This window comes from Mytilus trossulus, chromosome 11 (genome assembly GCF_036588685.1).
Source record: "Mytilus trossulus isolate FHL-02 chromosome 11, PNRI_Mtr1.1.1.hap1, whole genome shotgun sequence".
Taxonomy (NCBI): Eukaryota; Metazoa; Mollusca; class Bivalvia; order Mytilida; family Mytilidae; genus Mytilus; species Mytilus trossulus.
In genome coordinates this window covers 51,566,224-51,587,380 of record NC_086383.1, presented here as the reverse complement: position 1 = coordinate 51,587,380, position 21,157 = coordinate 51,566,224, and the positions used below count along the sequence as shown (strand labels likewise).

The window sequence follows — 21,157 nt, the reverse complement described above, 5'->3', positions numbered from 1 at the left end:
CCACACGTGACATTATCTCCCTAAAACCAGAGGTGGAACTAGCTGCTCCACAAGTAAAATGAACGCCCTGAAATCAGAAGAGTAACTAGCTGTTCCACAAGTGATCTGATCTCCTTAACATAAGAGGAGTATTTAGTCATTCAACAAGTGAAATAGATTCTCTAAAATCAGAGAAGTAACTAGCTGATCCACAAGTGACATGAACTCCCAAAAATCAGAGAAGTAACTAGCTGCTCCACAAGTGACATGAACTCCCAAAAAATCAGAGGAGTAACTAGTTGCTCCACAAGTGAGATGATCTCACTAACATCAGAAGAGTAACTAGCTGCTCCACAAGTGATATGATCTGTCTAAAATAAGAGCAGGAACTAGCTTCTCCACACGTGACATTATCTCCCTAAAACCAGAGGTGGAACTAGCTGCTCCACAAGTAAAATGAACGCCCTGAAATCAGAGGAGTAACTTACTGCTACACAAGTGATATTATCTCTCTTAATTCAGAGAAGAAACTAGCTGCTTTACTAGGATATGATTTCCTAAAAATCAGATATGTAATTATATTCTCCGCAATTGATATCAACTCCCTTAAAACAAAAGAGCAACTTGTTGCTCGACATGTGACCTGGATTCCCAAAAATCAGAGGAGTAACTAGCTGCTACACAAAAGATGTGATCTGTCTAAAATGAGAGCAGGAACTAGCTTCTCCACACGTGACATTATCTCCCTAAAACCAGAGGTGGAACTAGCTGCTCCTCAAGTAAAATGAACGCCCTGAAATCAGAAGAGTAACTAGCTGTTCCACAAGTGATATGATCTCCTTAAAATCAGAGGAGTAACTAGCTGCTCCACAAGTGACATGAACTCCCAAAAAATCAGAGGAGTAACTTACTGCTACACAAGTGATATTATCTCTCTTAATTCAGAGATGTGGATGAACTAGCCGATCCCATATTGACATGTACTCCCTTAAACCAGTTGAAGAACTAGCTGCACCACAAGTGACATGACCTCCATTAAATCAAAGCAGTAACTAGCTGCTCAACTTGTGACAGAAACTCTGTTAACCCTGAGGAGGAACAAGCTGCTGCACTAAGGACATGCACAGTTTTAAATCAAGAGGAAGTAGCTGCTGCAATTCTCTTTAACCAGTGGACGAACTATCTGCTCTACTTGTGACAGGAAATCCGTTAAACATGTGGAGGAACTAGCTGCTTCACTAGTGACATAAACTACCCAAAACCTTTGGATGAATTATCTGCTTCACTAGTGCATGAACTTCCTAAAACCATTTACGGAACCAGCTGCTCCATAAATGACGTGAACTGAATACTAAAATTGGACCGAAAAAGTTCATACGCATTATGATCTTTTTCAAATTCAGAGGTTGACAGGTATGGAACTCTCTAAAACCAGTAGAGAAACTAGATGCTCCATTAGGAACAGGAACTTCATTAAACCTGTGAAGGAACCAGCTGCTCCACTAGTGATATGAACTCCCTAAATCTGTGGAGGAACTATCGGCTTAGCTTTTGACATAAAATCCATTAAACCTGCAGAGAAACTAACTGCTTCACTTGTGACATAAACTCCCTAAGATCCGAGGAGAACTAGATATTCCACTAATGAAATGAATTCCCTAAAATTAGAAGATAAACTAGCTTTTTAACTTCTCAACATGTGACATGAACTCCAAAAAACTAATGGACGAACTAGCTGTTCCATAAGTTATATGAACTCCCTTTTTCCTGTGTCAGAACTAACTGTTCCACAAGTAATATGAACTCCATTAAGCATGTGGATGAACAGCTCTATAGGTGACATGAACTCATATAAACCTGTGGAGAAACTTGGGCTCACCTGGATTTACATGCTACACTATTGTTATATGAATTCTCTATGTACAGTCTTGTTAACAATGTTATGTTTCTTTTATTATTTTTGATATTTGTATGAACTAGGGGAGCTAATGAGCCTGCGTCGCAATCCTGAATTTATAATGCTACACTACTGTTATGTAAATTTGCTATGTACTTTCTTAACATGCTTAATAACCATGTTTTGTTTCTTGATTTCGTGCTGATGAATGTTAACATTATTTACATTAAGACCCCACCAAAAACGATAACAATTGTTCCCTGAAACAACACACAAACATGCAACGGTATGATATACATCAATATTAAATCATATTGACTGAATAGTTTAAGTACTATTTCTTCTTCTGAAAAGGATTCATTTTTTTCATTAATGTCTTTAACTTTCCTTGTTTCTCCTCTTCAACCTTTTCTTGTGGAATATATTTCTTCACTCCTTTACTTTTGATGATCTCCTCCAAACACTTAGTACCTCTCCCAACATTTACTAAAGCATTGACAAGAACACCTATGGTTGGCCTGACTCCCTGCTCTCTCCATTCATATAAAATGTCTTTACATTGTGCCACTAAGTTCCGATCATTATTATACTGTATAATATCTAATGATGTTATTGGCAATTCTAATTCTATACCCAGTTGGAAGGATACAACTCCTATTACTTGTGCCAGTTCATCTAGTATTTCATCAGTTGGAATCAAATCCATGTATTCCTCGCTGATATCTGTAAATAAATAAAGTCATCTTTCAGTTAAAAATGGTAAAATATATTTTCAAAATTTTGCTGTATACATCATCTCTTAAATTAAAAGTCATTCCACCAAAATTCAAACTTGGTCTGTGTTTTATGGTAATAAATACTGTATTCAAGTTTCATACTTTCTGGTTGAGGCAAACTTAGTTAAGGAACAGGCATGGGGTTAAAGATCAGCAATGTCTCCATTTTTAAAAGATTACACCTCTATAACGTCAAGTTAGAGCGTGGAAATAACTTTCTGGACGCACTGACACACTAACAATAGAGGCCCCTTTCAAATGTATACTGTATACCATTTTGTTTATATAGATTAGACCGTTGGTTTTCCCGTTTGAATGGTTTTACACTAGTAATTTTGGGGCCCTTTATAGCTTGTTGTTCGGTGTGAGCCAAGGCTCCGTGTTGAAGGCCGTACTTTAACCTATAATGGTTTATTTTTTAAATTGTTATTTGGATGGAGAGTTGTCTCATTGGCACTCACACCACATCTTCCTATATCTATGAACTGTTGTGATTGATGACAATGATCTACAAGGGTTACCATTAGTATGTATTCTGGTTTTTGTAAGGTTTGTGTTGATCAGTGTAATGTTTTTATCAGTTTTGGTTATCGACTTTTACACATTCCTTTGGTGTCTGTCAATTATTGATTGAAGACAATAAGGAGTCAATGATTACAGAATAAAGAAAATTAATTGATACCACCCAGTATATATAAGCCAACCAATTTGTTTTTGTAAAGATTTACAAATATAAGTCACTGGGTATATAACAGGCCGACCTCACTACGTGTTGCTTGTCACGATTTTTGTATCTCTGGATGTACATGTACGTACTACCATGCCTCATGTGAAGGATGTATTGAAATAAAAAAAGTGTGAAAGCACCTGATACATGCTAGACTCTATCTCATAGCCCCTGTGTTGACTAGTTAGGGGTACAGTAGTTTAATATCTTGGAGCACTGTCACTGGTTTTAAATCAAGCAATGCATATACAAATCTGCTAACTGTCACTATTTGCGGGTGATTTCCCCCATGGAGGCTCCCAAATTGAAATTTTGAAAGCGCAATTTTGTCCACAATTTTAAACAAAACAATTAATTTTACTATGACTTAAGGCTAATAAAAGTATGGAGAAGCCAAAAAACACCATTAAAATGTATTTGCAGGCCCCCTTGAAGTTTTTTTTAGGACTATGACAACCATCTTGCACGCAAAACCCCCATGGGCATTTTGAAAAGTTGGCAGGTATGCATATATTTAATGAACAAAGGAAATAAAGGGATGTGTTTTTGTTTAAAATGATTAATATAATTGAGAATAGAGAACTCTTCCAAGCAGCAACAAAATCCCACACCTAGCATGCACTGTACCCTATAAAATCAGAAATCAACTCCACACTGTACTCAAAAAAAATATAAATGAACCAAAATTTAAAACAAATCACACATGACTAACACTGACAAGAGGTTCCTGCCTTTGGACAGGCGCATGCTTGCGGAATAGTTAAACATGTTCTGTGAGATCACAACCCCTTGTTTTCCTATAGCAGATATGGTAAAAAACATACATGCAAGAAGCACTTAAACAGTGATTTTATTCTGATGCAAAATGATGCAAATGTTAAAACATCACTGCAAGTGCAAATATGTATCAAACAATATTCGTTGGTAGATAAGTTTTTTACGATCACTTATCAATATATAATCTTTAAATTATCCTTTTAAAGGCAATCATACGCAGATTCATCAGATATGATAAAAATACATACCATACTCTCCTTTTCTTATTCTTTTAACCTACAAAATATCATATAATATGATAAATACGAAAAGATTTATATACTTGTCGAATAAAAAAAATTTTGGTATTGTTGGGTTATACTTTGAATCTTATTTCAATAATACTTTATAATCTCCAATATAGTGGATCAGTATTAACAGTATTTACACGGATATAAATTAATATTTGTTGCATAATATTACTGTTGGCATTTGTTAAGCAAGCGGAGACACAATATTGTTCTTATTATTTTGATGGACATAATTCTTTATAGCAATTTCTGACTTAAAAATGAAAGTCATCTGGTTCCATAAACTTACGGCCTAGTCAAATTCCACATACAATACTGTGCATGCAAACAATTTGACAAAGAATAGGGTTATTTTGGCTGTTTTTACAGAAACAAAATAGTTCAATATTGTGTTTTAATTAGCATAATTAAAATCAAATCAATGTTTTGACAGTCAAAGTCCCATAAACTCCGGAATGACACATATCAGATATTTTGCTTTAAACTATACAGTATTTTATGTTTATCAGTTTGATCATCTACGTAAAGTTACAGTTAATAAATAAAATCTAACTCAACTTATGGTACAACATGCAACAAATTTACTTTAATCTGACAATTAAGTCCCGTAATTCTGAAACTACAAACGGTAAAAAAGCAAGAGGCTCTACAACATTATAGACAATAATATAATTCATGCTCTTTTATTGCTCGTCATTTAGTCTGTTTAGCTTCTCTATATCGTCTTTAGTTTTTGCTGATTATACACAAGAGGGTAAAACTATCCTCATTTAAGGACAATTACTCAAATAAAACTATATCGACAAAATTTTGTCTTGCTGATTATTTCTAGTGATTTAAAGTCGTTATATGTCTGCTATAAGTTTATCATATAAGGCAAATGTGAAACAAGAATGTGTCCATGGTAAATGGATGCCCCACTCGCACTATCCTTTTCCATGTTCCATGGACCGTGATATTGGGTTATAATCTAATTTGGCATCAAAATTAGAAAGAGTATACTATAGAGAACAAATGTACTAAGTTTCAAAATGATTGGACTTCAATTTCATCAAAAACTACCTTGACCAAAAACTTTAACCTGAAACTTCCACTTTCATTTTCTATGTTCAGTGGACCGTAAAATTAGGATCAAAAGTCTAATTTGGCTTTTAAATTAGAAAGATCATATCATAAGCAACAAGTGTACCAAGTTTCAAGTTGATTGGACTTCAGCTTCATCAAAAACTACCTTGACCAAAAACTTTAACCTGAAACTCCCACTTTCATTTTCTATGTTCATTGGACCGTGAAATTGGGGTCAAAGGTCTAATTTGGCTTTAAAATTAGGAAGATCATATCATAAGCAACAAGTGTACCAAGTTTCAAGTTGATTGGACTTCATTGGCTTCATCAAAAACTACCTTGACCAAAAACTTTAACCTGAAGTGGGACAGACGGATGAACGGACGAAAAACCCGAGCCACAGACCAGAAAACGTAATGCCCCTCTACTATCGTAGATCATAATGCCCCCTCGTCTGGCGATTTCCATCATTTTTCTTAAAAGTAGATCTTGTCTTGTTGATAATTTTTCCCTATCTATCCATTTTTTTTTAAGATATATAGGCGAGTAATATGAGAGCCAAATTTACATTTTTAATGCTCCTACCTAACACACGGCTAAATTATATATATCACTGGAAAGCTAAGAATGTGTACTTTCTAAATATCCCGGTCGTCAAAAGAAATTATGGTGCATTTTTTTTTAAATCGAGGTCGAAGGTCATGGGTGCAATTTCAATTCACGGATACTTCCAGTAGAAAAATCGAGTCGAAACAAATGTAAAAACGAAACAATTTTACAGGAATGCTGTATTACTTTTGGGAAAATATATTTCTATCATAGTATTAATTAATTTTGGTTGATTTTATCGGTGACGCATGTTACGTAACGTTTTCTCTCGGAGTCTTTGAAAACCAACCATTAAGTCACACAAATGTATCTGTAGTCGCCCTTGCATTATCTAAATCTTATAATACCTCCATATCATTTGATTGCACACGTATTTACAAATATATATCTGCAAATTTGATATAAATAATCTGAAACAATATATTTGAAGCAAGGGGGAAATATAACATATGACGTATTTTTGATTGTTTAGAAAAGTCCCATGATGAGCTGTACATTAATATTGAGGAAGTGAATGGTCTCCTGTTAGTTTGAAAGCCTGCCAACCGCTTCAAGACCAGACAACCATAGGGCAGATTTTTTTTTATTATTGTAGTGCAATATGTTGAGTCTGGATCATACCGCAATTTTATTTACATCACTAAATCAGATATGATATACTACTAACTAACATTACTAAAATGAGTAAAGTGCAACTAGTATATTTATATCAACAAAATTGTGACAATTTTAATATAAAACATCACAAGGAAAATATGATCACTCATTGTACGTCAAACTGTGTTTGATTTTATTTTAGTCGTGCGCCGTGTATCTTGAGATATATATAATTAATCAAACACCACTTGACAAAGAAGTTTGTACTTTTTTAAAATTACGCTAGTGATGACGTTCGGCTTCTTTGGCACTAAGAATTACTTTTTTATATCTTGTTTCACCGCTTCAAACGGAGAACAAGGTTATCCTAATATTGAACCTTTTATTTGGCTTTCTTATATTAAAATCCCGTTAGCGTATAACCTAAATGATCGAAACATCGGACCAATGGGATGTTGGACCATTTAGGTGTCGAAATATTGCGATATCGGAATATTATAGCTTCATTTTAGCTTGTAATCTCATCATTCTTATCGGTCAACATATCCATACAAAGACAACTTCCTTGGCATGGGCATATATCAGTACAGCAGAGGTTTTGCTCAAAGTGGGCGCCAGATCTACTATATATATGGATTGAATTAAAAATTGGGATATGACATGAGGGATTTGTCAAAGAGACACCAACCCGTTCAAAAAGCAGGCAACGGCTGAAGACCACTAATGGGTCATCAATGAAACTCCCAAACCCGGAGGCGTTCTTCAGCTGGCCCCTAAACAAAAATGTACTAGTTTGAAATGAAAATGGACGTCATACTAAGCTTCGAAATATACTCGAGAAATTAAAATAAAAAAATCATACAAAACTAAGAAGGGCCAGAGGCTCCTGTTTTGGGACAGGCGTGAAATTGCGGCAGGGTTAAACATGTTTTTTGGAAATCTCAACCCTCCCCCTATACCTAAACCAATGCGTGAACAGATCAAATCTTGTAGAAAGCTGGATGACATCATACCCGATCGATGTCGCCTTTTAGCAAACCAAAGTCATACGGAGAACTTTTATTGTTTCTGTAGTTAGGTTGACATTGTCTTGGATAAAATTTTGACCCCCAGAAGAAAAATAATCCCATGTAGAATGTATGCCCCATTTTCAATTTTTCTAATCTCCCGAGCAGTCAAACTTGATAATAGTGTGTGTCCATAAATACGGTGCAGTTGTAATAATAAACCTAAATGAAAAAGAGTAGAAAAAAATATTTATAGATAATAAACATTGTACTAAAGCCATACATCTAAGAACTTTGTCAATAGGAATATCGTACGCTTTATTAACTGCCGCAGATGCGCCATCATCCAAAAGACAACACAGAAATGTTTTTAAAGCAGGTGGCATAATTTCAATTGAATAATCCAGTGAAATGTTTTTAGATAATGGATATACATATGATTGGATAACAACTTTACCCTATATCTGCTTCGGTAAAATACTAGTAGCTGCATAAAGTGCTTGCAACCAGTTTCGCAGGCAATGCTCAGATCTTTAAATTTGACAGACTGTATATCACAGTCAATTTTAACGAGTAATTTTCCGTCATTACGGCATAAGACAAAACTATAGAGCTACTGTATACAATATTGGATGTACCTTGGCCTTGTTGATGCTGTATACATGTAACTATAAATTGACCATATATTTTTAGCTTTTGTTGAAGCTGATAATATGTTGTGTAGTTTTCTCGGAGGCGATCTTTGGGCAGAAACTAAGCCCGGCTAACTCATCAAGTAATTAAAGTTGTTAACCAGAATACTTCCTTGTGTGCAGGCACGTCATCTTTAATCATCGAAATGTTAGTAAAAGCTGTTTTATGCTCAGAATTAAATAGCTCTTTACTTTCTGATTTCAAATTTTGTAGCAAATATTTAGCGATACCAGCTCGATGGTATAAAGATTTTTAAAATAGTAAAATTATCATGAGTTACTTTGTAAATCAGATCATTGTAGGCGATATATGTAGTAACACTCAATACAGCTTGAGTTTGCTCCTCAGAGGATACCTTATTAAGTTGTGAAACTTGCTTATAGGCTTTATACATTTGAAAAATATACAAACAGACAAATCAGAATGAGTTGTAGATCTACTGCCCTCGTTGATATATGAGAAGAGACTGGTCGGTAGAATTGGTACATGTAGTACAAAATCTTTGTACAGACAAAACAGAAGATGATAGGTTGTGCTTACTTTTGAAATATTTATGGCAACTCTTATGATATTTTGTATTTTCAAATGGGATGATTTCATTTTTTTTCATATTCATCGACCAGCCTTCTGTAAACTTCATCTTATCGTTTTCCCACTGCGGCAATACAACTGTATCTTCATTTAAGTGTTTAACTACATAGTTTCTATGTAGTAAATACATGACAGACTATGCATATCTGTGTCAATCAATGGATAGGTTTTGCTTTTTAGCATAGGAATGGTTTCATTGTGAACTGGACTGTGAAAATTTGATACGACTCGGAAGATTTTCTACAATTTGCGATACGATTCCTTATTTAGAAAGGGGTGAATTCTACAGAACTCAAAAACTATGTTTTACTTTGATTTGATCTTAATTTCGGATGATTTTATATCTATTTAAGCTACACTGAAGTTAAAGATAGAAATAGAATGGTTTAAATATGATTTATCGTACTCTAATAGCACTATTAAGTATACGGAAATCGACTAATATATTCAGTAAAAAAAACGATAACGAAATAGATAAGGGATTCCGGATACTATAGAGATTTTACCCAACATCATAAAATTACAGAAATTCATGATTTTAAGAAATGTTGAGATAAAGTCTTGAATTTGAATGAAAAAAAGATAACTGATGAGTAATTTGGTGTGTTCTAAAACAGATAGAGTGCAAAAACATTTAATAAAAATTTAATTGTAGATCCGAAAAGGTCATGAAGGTCAGGATTATGAAAATTTTCGTACAAAATGTCAAATATTTAGAAGGAATGCAAAAGCATGAGGACTTACAGTTGTAAATATTGTTTTTCATTATTCTTAAAATCTAATTCACTTAATTATTCTGTCTAAAAGAAGAGATACGACTAATTTCCTTTTAGTGGGAGATATTATGTACATAATTGTGCAAATCGTGATACAAGCATGAAATTTGGTATAAAGGTTAACTGAATGATACTTATAAAAAATCCGCTGCTGGCCAGAAAAAATAATCATTTTTTCAAGATGGCCACCACACATTTTGAAAATGGCGTCATAACAAATTAGCCATTAATGGTTAATCCTTTGAAAGGTGTGTTATTTGTAAAATCCATTGTTAGATTTGATAAAAAGAAAATGACAGTTCATAAATAACGACTAGACAATACATTTATGAAACTTAAGGTGACTTCCGGTTTCAAAATGACGACTAACGAGTCAAAAATTTCGTTTTTTTTTACTTTCAAGCAATTTTACAAGGGATTTTAATCCTTGAAAGATGTGTTATGTATAATTCAATGTAAGATATGATAAAACGTTAAAAACAGCTCCTTAGTACGACAAAACAACACATAACTGAAGAAAAATAGTGGTTTCCGGTTCCAAATTAGATGCAAATACGTAAAAAATATTTTTCATCAACTTAACAATTATAACACATGCATGAAATACAAGCATGAAATTTGGTATACGGGTGGACTGAACGATAATTAAAAGCAATCAGGTGCTGACCATAAAAAATTTCCATTTTTTCAAGATGGCCACCGATCATTTTGCAAATGGCGTCATATCCAGTTGTAAATCTCTGAAAGTTGTGTTATAGGTATAATCCAATGTAAGGTTTTATTAAGCGTAAATAACAGTTCATAAAGTACGGAAAAACAACACACAAATGACAAAAAAGAGTGATTTCCGGTTTCAAAATGGCGGCAAAAATTTTGAAAATGTATTTTTTTATAATTTTCATCATCTTAACAAGTGATATCACATTCTTTGTAAAGATTTAATGTCTAGTTTTATTAGAAAGACAGGTTCGTCATCTTAAAATTATCGGTCAGTAGCCGATAACAAAACTCGTACTCGGACAGAACGGTAGCATTTACAGTCACCAACACAACTGGATGTTTCGCCTCGTCTTTTCAAAAGTTCCCGACAGGAAGATGTTACTTTAACAGTAGCCGAAGGAGTCCTCGATTTTGTTTCTTTCATCCAACCCTAGTGTTCATGAATTGGTACATAAATCAGGCTGAGCCCAAACTTATCATCCTTGATACGCTGCTTTTTCGATGTGCTCCGAAGAAAAAAAACTCTTGTAGGCGGAACTACATCACAAAAGCCGCTGCTTCCTGGGTAAAAATTTGCATCGTGCCTCGTTAACAGCAAATAGTGATGTTGTTTTGTCATACATGATGCAAACAAATGCTTCTTTTATGTCCTTGTATGTGTCTTTATACTTCAGCAAAGAAATAAGTAAGTCCCTTACATGTTGAAATACTTCCTATGTCATCCAAACTGACCTATTCCCTTAGTGTCAAATGCACTGAATGTATGAATAAAAGGAAGAGTAGCTACACGAGGATCAAACGCATTTGATATATCACGTACAGGAAGCCATCAAAAGTCTTCATTCCTGCCAAAACCTATCCTCAGTTTGTTCCACCATAGTTTTGGAGTGCTGCCATTCTTAATACTACTACATCTGTGTCGGTGCTACCTTGAATTACCGTCCTACAACAATTTTCATAATCAGGCCGAACATGGACAAACATTCGTATATCTGCTTCTCCATGCTTACAAGGGGTAGCTGGAAAGTATCCTTATTAGTCTCTACAGAAGCATTTCTGTCGGCAAGACACTTGAAACATTTCGTTTCGTTGTCATCTTCATAGAGAAAACTACTCCAGAACCCAAGTTTTGTCTTCTCACATCTAGCCTTTCAATGATTCATTTAGTAAATCTAAAACAATATCTACTCTTGAATACTTATCGATGCAAGATTTTATTTAAGGCCGTATAACACAATTGCAAAATCATCCAATATTGATTCCCTACAAGGTGGCCTGGAATTAACCATTGCTGCTCTATCAACGATAAATTCGTAAGAATTTGGATCTGCAAATTACAAAATGTTTCAAGTTTATCCATTTGCACCGATTTAATACCACTGTTTAAAATGATATCCGAAGACAAAAACGGAGGAGCAGTTTGTCTTTATGGATTAAGAAATATTCAAAATCAATTTGTCTTCTGCGACAAAAAATAAAGACTAGAAAAGATATATAAGAGCTCTAGCTTTGTTTTTTTACAAAAACGTTTACAGTCTTATATAATAAAAGTTGTTCTTTTTAATCTGGTTATAAGAAACCGGTTCTCCTTCGTTTTGTATTTACTTCAAAGGATCTTCAAATTATTTGCCTTTGATCTTTTTAAAGAAACCCTTGTGTGTTTAGGCATTAAGTCGTTCATCTATTATATAGAATGCTTTAAACCACTAGATCTTGCAAATTTATCTGATAGTCTACTGACTTCTGGTCTAGCTACCATCAATACGTCTAAATGAGGCCTTCGGTTAAACCCATGACAACACATCGCCCTTTACAATTGCATTATTCTGTTTTTGTCTGATCAATTGTGTTATAAGAAATTTTTTTTTGGGTCTTACGTACAGTAAAATTATCATTTTCAAAATCAATTGCCACCTGTGGGTGACTTAAGAGAAGGGAAGCCATATCTCGGAGAAGGTCGGTCGCGATCGAGAATATGTTACACGATCAAGACTTAAATGAATACAGTATCATGCTTTATATGGACTGTTGGTACAAAATCTGACTCATGAAATAAGCATACTACCAAATTCACAAGAAGTTCTTATTTTATAATTGAACGCCAGGAATTGAACTGTGGTAGAGATGACTATATTTTCTTACGTCAGTCTATCAAATCATTAAACGTCACAGAGACATGACATGATTATAATTTCTGTGTTTAGCTTTCTTACGCCGATATATATCTTTCAAGCTAAAACACATAGAGTTATCTGATGCGCGTGTCTAGTCCTAGGTACATTTGAACATACATACAAGAATATGCCGTTCTAGCTGTTGCAAGAATGGTTTTAGTGAGGAAACATGAAACATGTGTCCATCTACCTTCACGTAATATATCACCAAGTACTTTAAAACAAGTCATTTCAATGTGAAATCCACCTTACATGACGATAAACTTATCTTCAATGTACAAATCAGGCAATTCCCACTGAATATCCATTACCAAAAGTGTCTGATCTACCGTTACTATTGATGTTTTTTCTCGTTTTAACCACATTTTCCGTCTTATCCATCAAATACCTGTTGCTTTTTAGAGTAATGAGATGAACTACGATTTATACCAGTTTGCCTTGGTAGTGCATACAAATCACTCATTATGTCTATAAATAGTTTGCGCATGCGCAAAATGTTAAATCATGTGTGTTATAACCTTGAAAAATGTTATCAAACCAAATCATAATATCATTGAAAATCCCAAATCACTTATTTTATAGTAAATAGTTAAAATATTTTTTAATGAACTTTGTTACATGTTCGCGCATGCGCAAACCCGGTTTGTGTCAAATACTCATGTCTAGTGAATTATTCACATGTAAAGATGGTAGCTACCAAACCTGACAGCTGTTTTTCACTAATAGAAGGTAAACGAAATGTTTTCCAGAAAAAATCAGTATTTTCAAACTGAAAAAACAGCCATTTTGGAAAATGGCGGTGGCCATCTTGAAAAAATGATTTTTTTTAATGGCCAGCAGTTGTTTCTTTAAAAGCATATAATAATGATGCTTTGTGGTAATTTTCATGCTTGTATCATCATTTGCACAATTCCCTCGATTTTGACTGCTAATATCTTACACTATTTGCTTGAAAAACATGTCGTAGTTTTATGATTTTCAACTAATTTCTGAAATAAACGTCAATTTTACAAAAACTGCACCGTACGATTTTGTGACGACCGGTATCATATGGTATTTTGAACCCCCTAAAAATTGAACCCGGGGTCATTATACCGCATGGTATTTTGACCCTGGGGTCATTTTTCACATATGGTATTTTGAACCCCCCTGCGGTATATTGAACCCCCCTGTTTTTAAGAAATAGTATTGCAGATAATCTAATTTACAATTTATTGGCTTTTATTTTTTTTATTAGAGGTTATGAGTAGGGGGTTCAATATACCGCAGGGGGGTCAAAATACCATGGCTATATAAAATTTTGCAAAATATCTTTTCCAGTATGCCAAATACATATAAACTACTTATTGGAGTATTATAACTATGTGAAGGAGTTAGAATAGCTTGGATTTTTGAAATTCAAGGTCTAAAGTAGGGGGTTCAATATACCGCAGGGGGGTCAAATTACCATGGCTAATTAAAATTTTCAAAATATCTTTTCCAGCATGTTGAATACATACAAATTACAATTTGGAGTGTTATTACTATGTAAAGGAGTTAGAATAGCTTGAATTTTTGAAATTCAAGGTCTATGGTAGGGGGTTCAATATACCGCAGGGGGGTCAAAATACCATGGCAAAGTAAAATTTTCAAAATATCTTTTCCAGCATGTTAAATACATACAAACTACTTGTAGGAGTATTATAACTATGTTAAAGATTTTGAATAGCTAGACTTTTTGAAATTTAAGGTCTATAGTAGGGGGTTCAATATACCACAGGGGGGTCAAAATACCATGGAAATTATTTTTTTTCAAAACATTTTTTCTAGCATTTTAAATACATACAAACTACTTATTGAAGTATTATAACTATGTTAAGGAGTTAGAATTGCAAGAATTTTCAAAATTTAAAGTCTATGGTAGGGGGTTCAATATACCGCAGGGGGGTCAAAATACCATGGCTAAGTAAAATTTTCAAAATATCTTTTCCAGCATGTTGAATACATACAAATTACAATTTGGAGTGTTATTACTATGTAAAGGAGTTAGAATAGCTTGAATTTTTGAAATTCAAGGTCTATGGTAGGGGGTTCAATATACCGCAGGGGGGTCAAAATACCATGGCAAAGTAAAATTTTCAAAATATCTTTTCCAGCATGTTAAATACATACAAACTACTTGTAGGAGTATTATAACTATGTTAAAGATTTTGAATAGCTAGACTTTTTGAAATTTAAGGTCTATAGTAGGGGGTTCAATATACCACAGGGGGGTCAAAATACCATGGAAATTATTTTTTTTCAAAACATTTTTTCTAGCATTTTAAATACATACAAACTACTTATTGAAGTATTATAACTATGTTAAGGAGTTAGAATTGCAAGAATTTTCAAAATTTAAAGTCTATGGTAGGGGGTTCAATATACCGCAGGGGGGTCAAAATACCATGGCTAAGTAAAATTTTCAAAATATCTTTTCCAGTATGTTAAATACATACAAACTACTTGTAGGAATATTATAACTATGTTAAGGAGTTTGAATAGCTAATATTTTTGAAATTTTAGGTTTATAGTAGGGGGTTCAATATACTGCAGGGGGGTCAATATACCATGGAAATTATTTTTTTTCAAAACATTTTTTCCAGGATGTTAAATGCATACAAACTACTTATTGAAGTATTATTACTAAGTTAAGGAGTTAGAATAGCTAAAATTTTTGAATATTAAGGTCTATGGAAGGGGGTTCAATATACCGCAGGGGGGTCGAAATACCATGGAAATTAATTTTTTTTCTAACATCTTTTCCAGCATTTTAAATACATACAAACTTCTTATTGGAGTATTATTACTATGTTAAGGAGTAAGACTTGCAGGAATTTTTGAAATTGAAGGTCTATGGTAGGGGGTTCAATATACCGCAGGGGGGGTCAAAATACCATGGCAAAGTAAAATTTTCAAAATATCTTTTCCAGTATGTTAAATACATACAAACTACTTGTAGGAGTATTATAACTATGTTAAGGATTTTGAATAGCTAGAATTTTTGAAATTTATGGTCTTTAGTAGGGGTTCAATATACCACAGGGGGGTCAAAATACCATGGAAATAAATTTTTTTCAAAACATTTTTTCTAGCATTTTAAATACATACAAACTACTTCTTGAAGTATTATAACTATGTTAAGGAGTTAGAATTCCAAGAATTTTTGAAATTTAAAGTCTATGGTAGGGGGTTCAATATACAGCAGGGGGGTCAAAATACCATGGCTAAGTAAAATTTTCAAAATATCTTTTCCAGTATGTTAAATACATACAAACTACTTGTAGGAGTATTATAACTATGTTAAGGATTTTGAATAGCTAGAATTTTTGAAATTTAAGGTCTATAGTAGGGGTTCAATATACCACAGGGGGGTCAAAATACTATGGAAATTTATTTTTGTTCAAAACATTTTTTCTAGCATTTTAAATACATACAAACTACTTCTTGAAGTATTATAACTATGTTAAGGAGTTTGAATTCCAAGAATTTTTTAAATTAAAAGTCTATGGTAGGGGGTTCCATATACAGCAGGGGGGTCAAAATACCATGGCTAAGTAAAATTTTCAAAATATCTTTTCCAGTATGTTCAATACATACAAACTACTTGTAGGAATATTATAACTATGTTAAGGAGTTTGAATAGCTAGAATTTTTGAAATTTAAGGTCTATAGTAGGGGGTTCAATATACCATGGAAATTATTTTTTTTCAAAACATTTTTTCCAGGATGTTTTAAAAATGCATACAAACTACTTATTGAAGTATTATTACTAAGTTAAGGAGTTAGAATAGCTAAAATTTTTGAATATTAAGGTCTATGGAAGGGGGTTCAATATACCGCAGGGGGGTCAAAATACCATGGATTTTTTTTTTCTAACATCTTTTCCAGCATTTTAAATACATACAAACTTCTTATTGGAGTATTATTACTATGTTAAGGAGTAAGAATTGCAGGAATTTTTGAAATTGAAGGTCGATGGTAGGGGGTTCAATATACCGCAGGGGGGGGGGGGGGGGGGGATCAAAATACCATGGCAAAGTAAAATTTTCAAAATATCTTTTCCAGTATGTTAAATACATACAAACTACTTGTAGGAGTATTATAACTATGTTAAGGATTTTGAATAGCTAGAATTTTTGAAATTTATGGTCTTTAGTAGGGGTTCAATATACCACAGGGGGGTCAAAATACCATGGAAATAAATTTTTTTCAAAACATTTTTTCTAGCATTTTAAATACATACAAACTACTTCTTGAAGTATTATAACTATGTTAAGGAGTTAGAATTGCAAGAATTTTTGAAATTTAAAGTCTATGGTAGGGGGTTCAATATACAGCAGGGGGGTCAAAATACCATGGCTAAGTAAAATTTTCAAAATATCTTTTCCAGTATGTTAAATACATACAAACTACTTGTAGGAGTATTATAACTATGTTAAGGATTTTGAATAGCTAGAATTTTTGAAATTTAAGGTCTATAGTAGGGGTTCAATATACCACAGGGGGGTCAAAATACCATGGAAATTTATTTTTGTTCAAAACATTTTTTCTAGCATTTTAAATACATACAAACTACTTCTTGAAGTATTATAACTATGTTAAGGAGTTTGAATTCCAAGAATTTTTTAAATTAAAAGTCTATGGTAGGGGGTTCCATATACAACAGGGGGGTCAAAATACCATGGCTAAGTAAAATTTTCAAAATATCTTTTCCAGTATGTTAAATACATACAAACTACTTGTAGGAATATTATAACTATGTTAAGGAGTTTGAATAGCTAGAATTTTTGAAATTTAAGGTCTATAGTAGGGGGTTCAATATACCATGGAAATTATTTTTTTTCAAAACATTTTTTCCAGGATGTTTTAAAAATGCATACAAACTACTTATTGAAGTATTATTACTAAGTTAAGGAGTTAGAATAGCTAAAATTTTTGAATATTAAGGTCTATGGAAGGGGGTTCAATATACCGCAGGGGGGTCAAAATACCATGGATTTTTTTTTTCTAACATCTTTTCCAGCATTTTAAATACATACAAACTTCTTATTGGAGTATTATTACTATGTTAAGGAGTAAGAATTGCAGGAATTTTTGAAATTGAAGGTCTATGGTAGGGGGTTCAATATACCGCAGGGGGGGGGGGGGGGGGGGGTCAAAATACCATGGCTAAGTAAAATTTTCAAAATATCTTTTCCAGTATGTTAAATACATACAAACTACTTGTAAGAATATTATAACTATGTTAAGGAGTTTGAATAGCTAGAATTTTTGAAATTTAAGGTCTATAGTAGGGGGTTCAATATACCGCAGGGGGGTCAATATACCATGGAAATTATTTTTTTTCAAAACATTTTTTTCCAGGATGTTAAATGCATACAAACTACTTATTGGAGTATTATTACAGAGTTAAGGAGTTAGAATAGCTAGAATTTTTGAATATTAAGGTCTATGATAGGGGGTTCAATATACCGCAGGGGGGGGGGGGGTCAAAATACCATGGAAATTTATTTTTTTTCAAAACATTTTTACTAGCATTTTAAATACATTCCAAACTACTTATTGAAGTATTATAACTATGTTAAGGAGTTAGAATTGCAAGAATTTTTGAAATTTAAAGACTATGGTAGGGGGTTCAATATACCGCAGGGGGGTCAAAATACCATGGCTTAGTAAAATTTTCAAAATATCTTTTCCAGTATGTTAAATACATACAAACTACTTGTAGGAATATTATAACTATGTTAAGCAGTTTGAATAGCTAGAATTTTTGAAATTTAAGGTATATAGTAGGGGGTTCAATATACCGCAGGGGGGTCAATATACCATGGAAATTATTTTTTTTCAAAACATTTTTTCCAGGATGTTAAATGCATACAAACTACTTATTGGAGTATTATTACTAAGTTAAGGAGTTAGAATAGCTAGAATTTTTGAATATTAAGGTCTATGGTAGGGGGTTCAATATACCGCGGGGGGGGGGGCTTAAAATACCATGGAAATTTATTTTTTTTCAAAACATTTTTTCCAGCATTTTAATTACATACATACAAACTACTTATTGAAGTATCATAACTATGTTAAGGAGTTAGAATTGCAAGAATTTTTGAAATTTAAAGTCTATGGTAGGGGGTTCAATATACCGCAGGGGGGTCAAAATACCATGGCAAAGTAAAATTTTCAAAATATCTTTTCCAGTATGCTAAATACATACAAACTACTTTTAGGAGTATTATAACTATGTTAAGGAGTTTGAATAGCTAGAACTTTTAAAATTTAAGGTCTATAGTAGGGGTTCAATATACCGCAGGGGGGTCAAAATACCATGGAAATTATTATTTTTCAAAACATTTTTTCCATAATGTTAAGTGCATACAAACTACTTATTGAAGTATTATTACTATGTAAAGGAGTTAGAATAGCTAGAATTTTTTTAATTTAAGGTCTATAGTAGGGGGTTCAATATACCGCAGGGGGGGTCAAAATACCATAGCAGAGTAAAATTTTCAAACTTTCTTTTCCAGCATGTTAAATACATACAAAGAACTTATTGGAATATTATAACTATGTTAAGGAGTTATATAAGCTAGAATTTTTGAAATTGAAGGTCTAGGGTAGGGGGTTCAATATACCGCAGGGGGTTCAAAATACCATGGCTAAGTAAATTTTTAAAAATAACTTTTCCATCATGTTAAATGCATACAAAGAACATATTGCAATATTATAACTATGTTAAGGAGTTAAAATAGCTAGAATTTTTGAAATTGAAGGTCTATAGTAGGGGTTCAATATACCACAGGGGGGTCAAAATACCATGGAAATAATTTTTTTTCAAAACATTTTTTCTAGCATTTTAAATACATACAAACTACTTCTTGAAGTATTATAACTATGTTAAGGAGTTAGAATTCCAAGAATTTTTGAAATTTAAAGTCTATGGTAGGATTGTTTAATATACAGCAGGGGGGTCAAAATACCATGGCTAAGTAAAATTTTCAAAATATCTTTTCCAGTATGTTTTAAAAATACATACAAACTACTTGTAGGAATTTTATAACTATGTTAAGCAGTTTGAATAGCTAGAATTTTTGAAATTTAAGGTATATAGTAGGGGGTTCAATATACTGCAGGGGGGTCAATATACCATGGAAATTATTTTTTTTCAAAACATTTTTTCCAGGATGTTAAATGCATACAAACTACTTATTGGAGTATTATTACTAAGTTAAGGAGTTAGAATAGCTAGAATTTTTGAATATTAAGGTCTATGGCAGGGGGTTCAATATACCGCAGGGGGGGGTCAAAATACCATGGAAATTTATTTTTTTTCAAAACATTTTTTCTAGCATTTTAAATACATTCCAAACTACTTATTGAAGTATTATAACTATGTTAAGGAGTTAGAATTGCAAGAATTTTTGAAATTTAAAGCCTATGGTAGGGGGTTCAATATACCGCAGGGGGGTCAAAATACCATGGCTAAGTAAAATTTTCAAAATATCTTTTCCAGTATGTTAAATACATACAAACTACTTGTAGGAATTTTATAACTATGTTAAGCAGTTTGAATAGCTAGAATTTTTGAAATTTAAGGGGTATAGTAGGGGGTTCAATATACCACAGGGGGGTCAATATACCATGGAAATTATTTTTTTTCAAAACATTTTTTCCAGGATGTTAAATGCATACAAACTACTTATTGGAGTATTATTACTAAGTTAAGGAGTTAGAATAGCTAGAATTTTTGAATATTAAGGTCTATGGTAGGGGGTTCAATATACCGCAGGGGGGGGTCAAAATACCATGGAAATTTTTTTTTTTTCAAAACATTTTTTCTAGCATTTTAAATACATTCCAATCTTCTTATTGAAGTATTATAACTATGTTAAGGAGTTAGAATTGCAAGAATTTTTGAAATTTAAAGCCTATGGTAGGGGGTTCAATATACCGCAGGGGGGTCAAAATACCATGGCTAAGTAAAATTTTCAAAATATCTTTTCCAGTATGTTAAATACATACAAACTACTTGTAGGAATATTATAACCATGTTAAGGAGTTATATAAGCTAGAATTTTTGAAATTGAAGGTCTAGGGTAGGGGGTTCAATATACCGCAGGGGGTTCAAAATACCATGGCTGAGTAAATTTAAAAAAATAACTTTTCCATCATGTTAAATGCATACAAAGAACATATTGCAATATTATAACTATGTTAAGGAGTTATAATAGCTAGAATTTTTGAAATTGAAGGTCTATGGTAGGGGGTTCAATATGACCCCCCCCCCCCCCCCTGCGGTATATTGAACCCCCTACCATAGACCTTAATATTCAAAAATTCTAGCTATTCTAACTCCTTAACTTAGTAATAATACTCCAATAAGTAATTTGTATGCATTTAACATCCTGGAAAAAATATTTTGAAAAAAAATAATTTCCATGGTATTTTGACCCCCTGTGGT

General features: G+C 33.0%; 1 protein-coding gene across 1 annotated transcript in view; it reads right to left on the bottom strand.

Moving 5' to 3' along the window:
• Window positions 1-1,385: 1,385 nt before the first annotated feature.
• LOC134690144 (uncharacterized) overlaps window positions 1,386-21,157 on the bottom strand; it is a 63,412-nt gene continuing 43,640 nt past the window's right edge. Inside the window, exons 14-15 of the mRNA XM_063550121.1 lie at window positions 4,405-4,432; window positions 1,386-2,599 (exon numbers count right to left, since the gene is read on the bottom strand). Coding sequence (XP_063406191.1) covers window positions 2,211-2,599; window positions 4,405-4,432 — 417 coding nt within the window. The 3' untranslated portion in view covers window positions 1,386-2,210. The remainder of the gene's footprint in view (window positions 2,600-4,404; window positions 4,433-21,157) is intronic.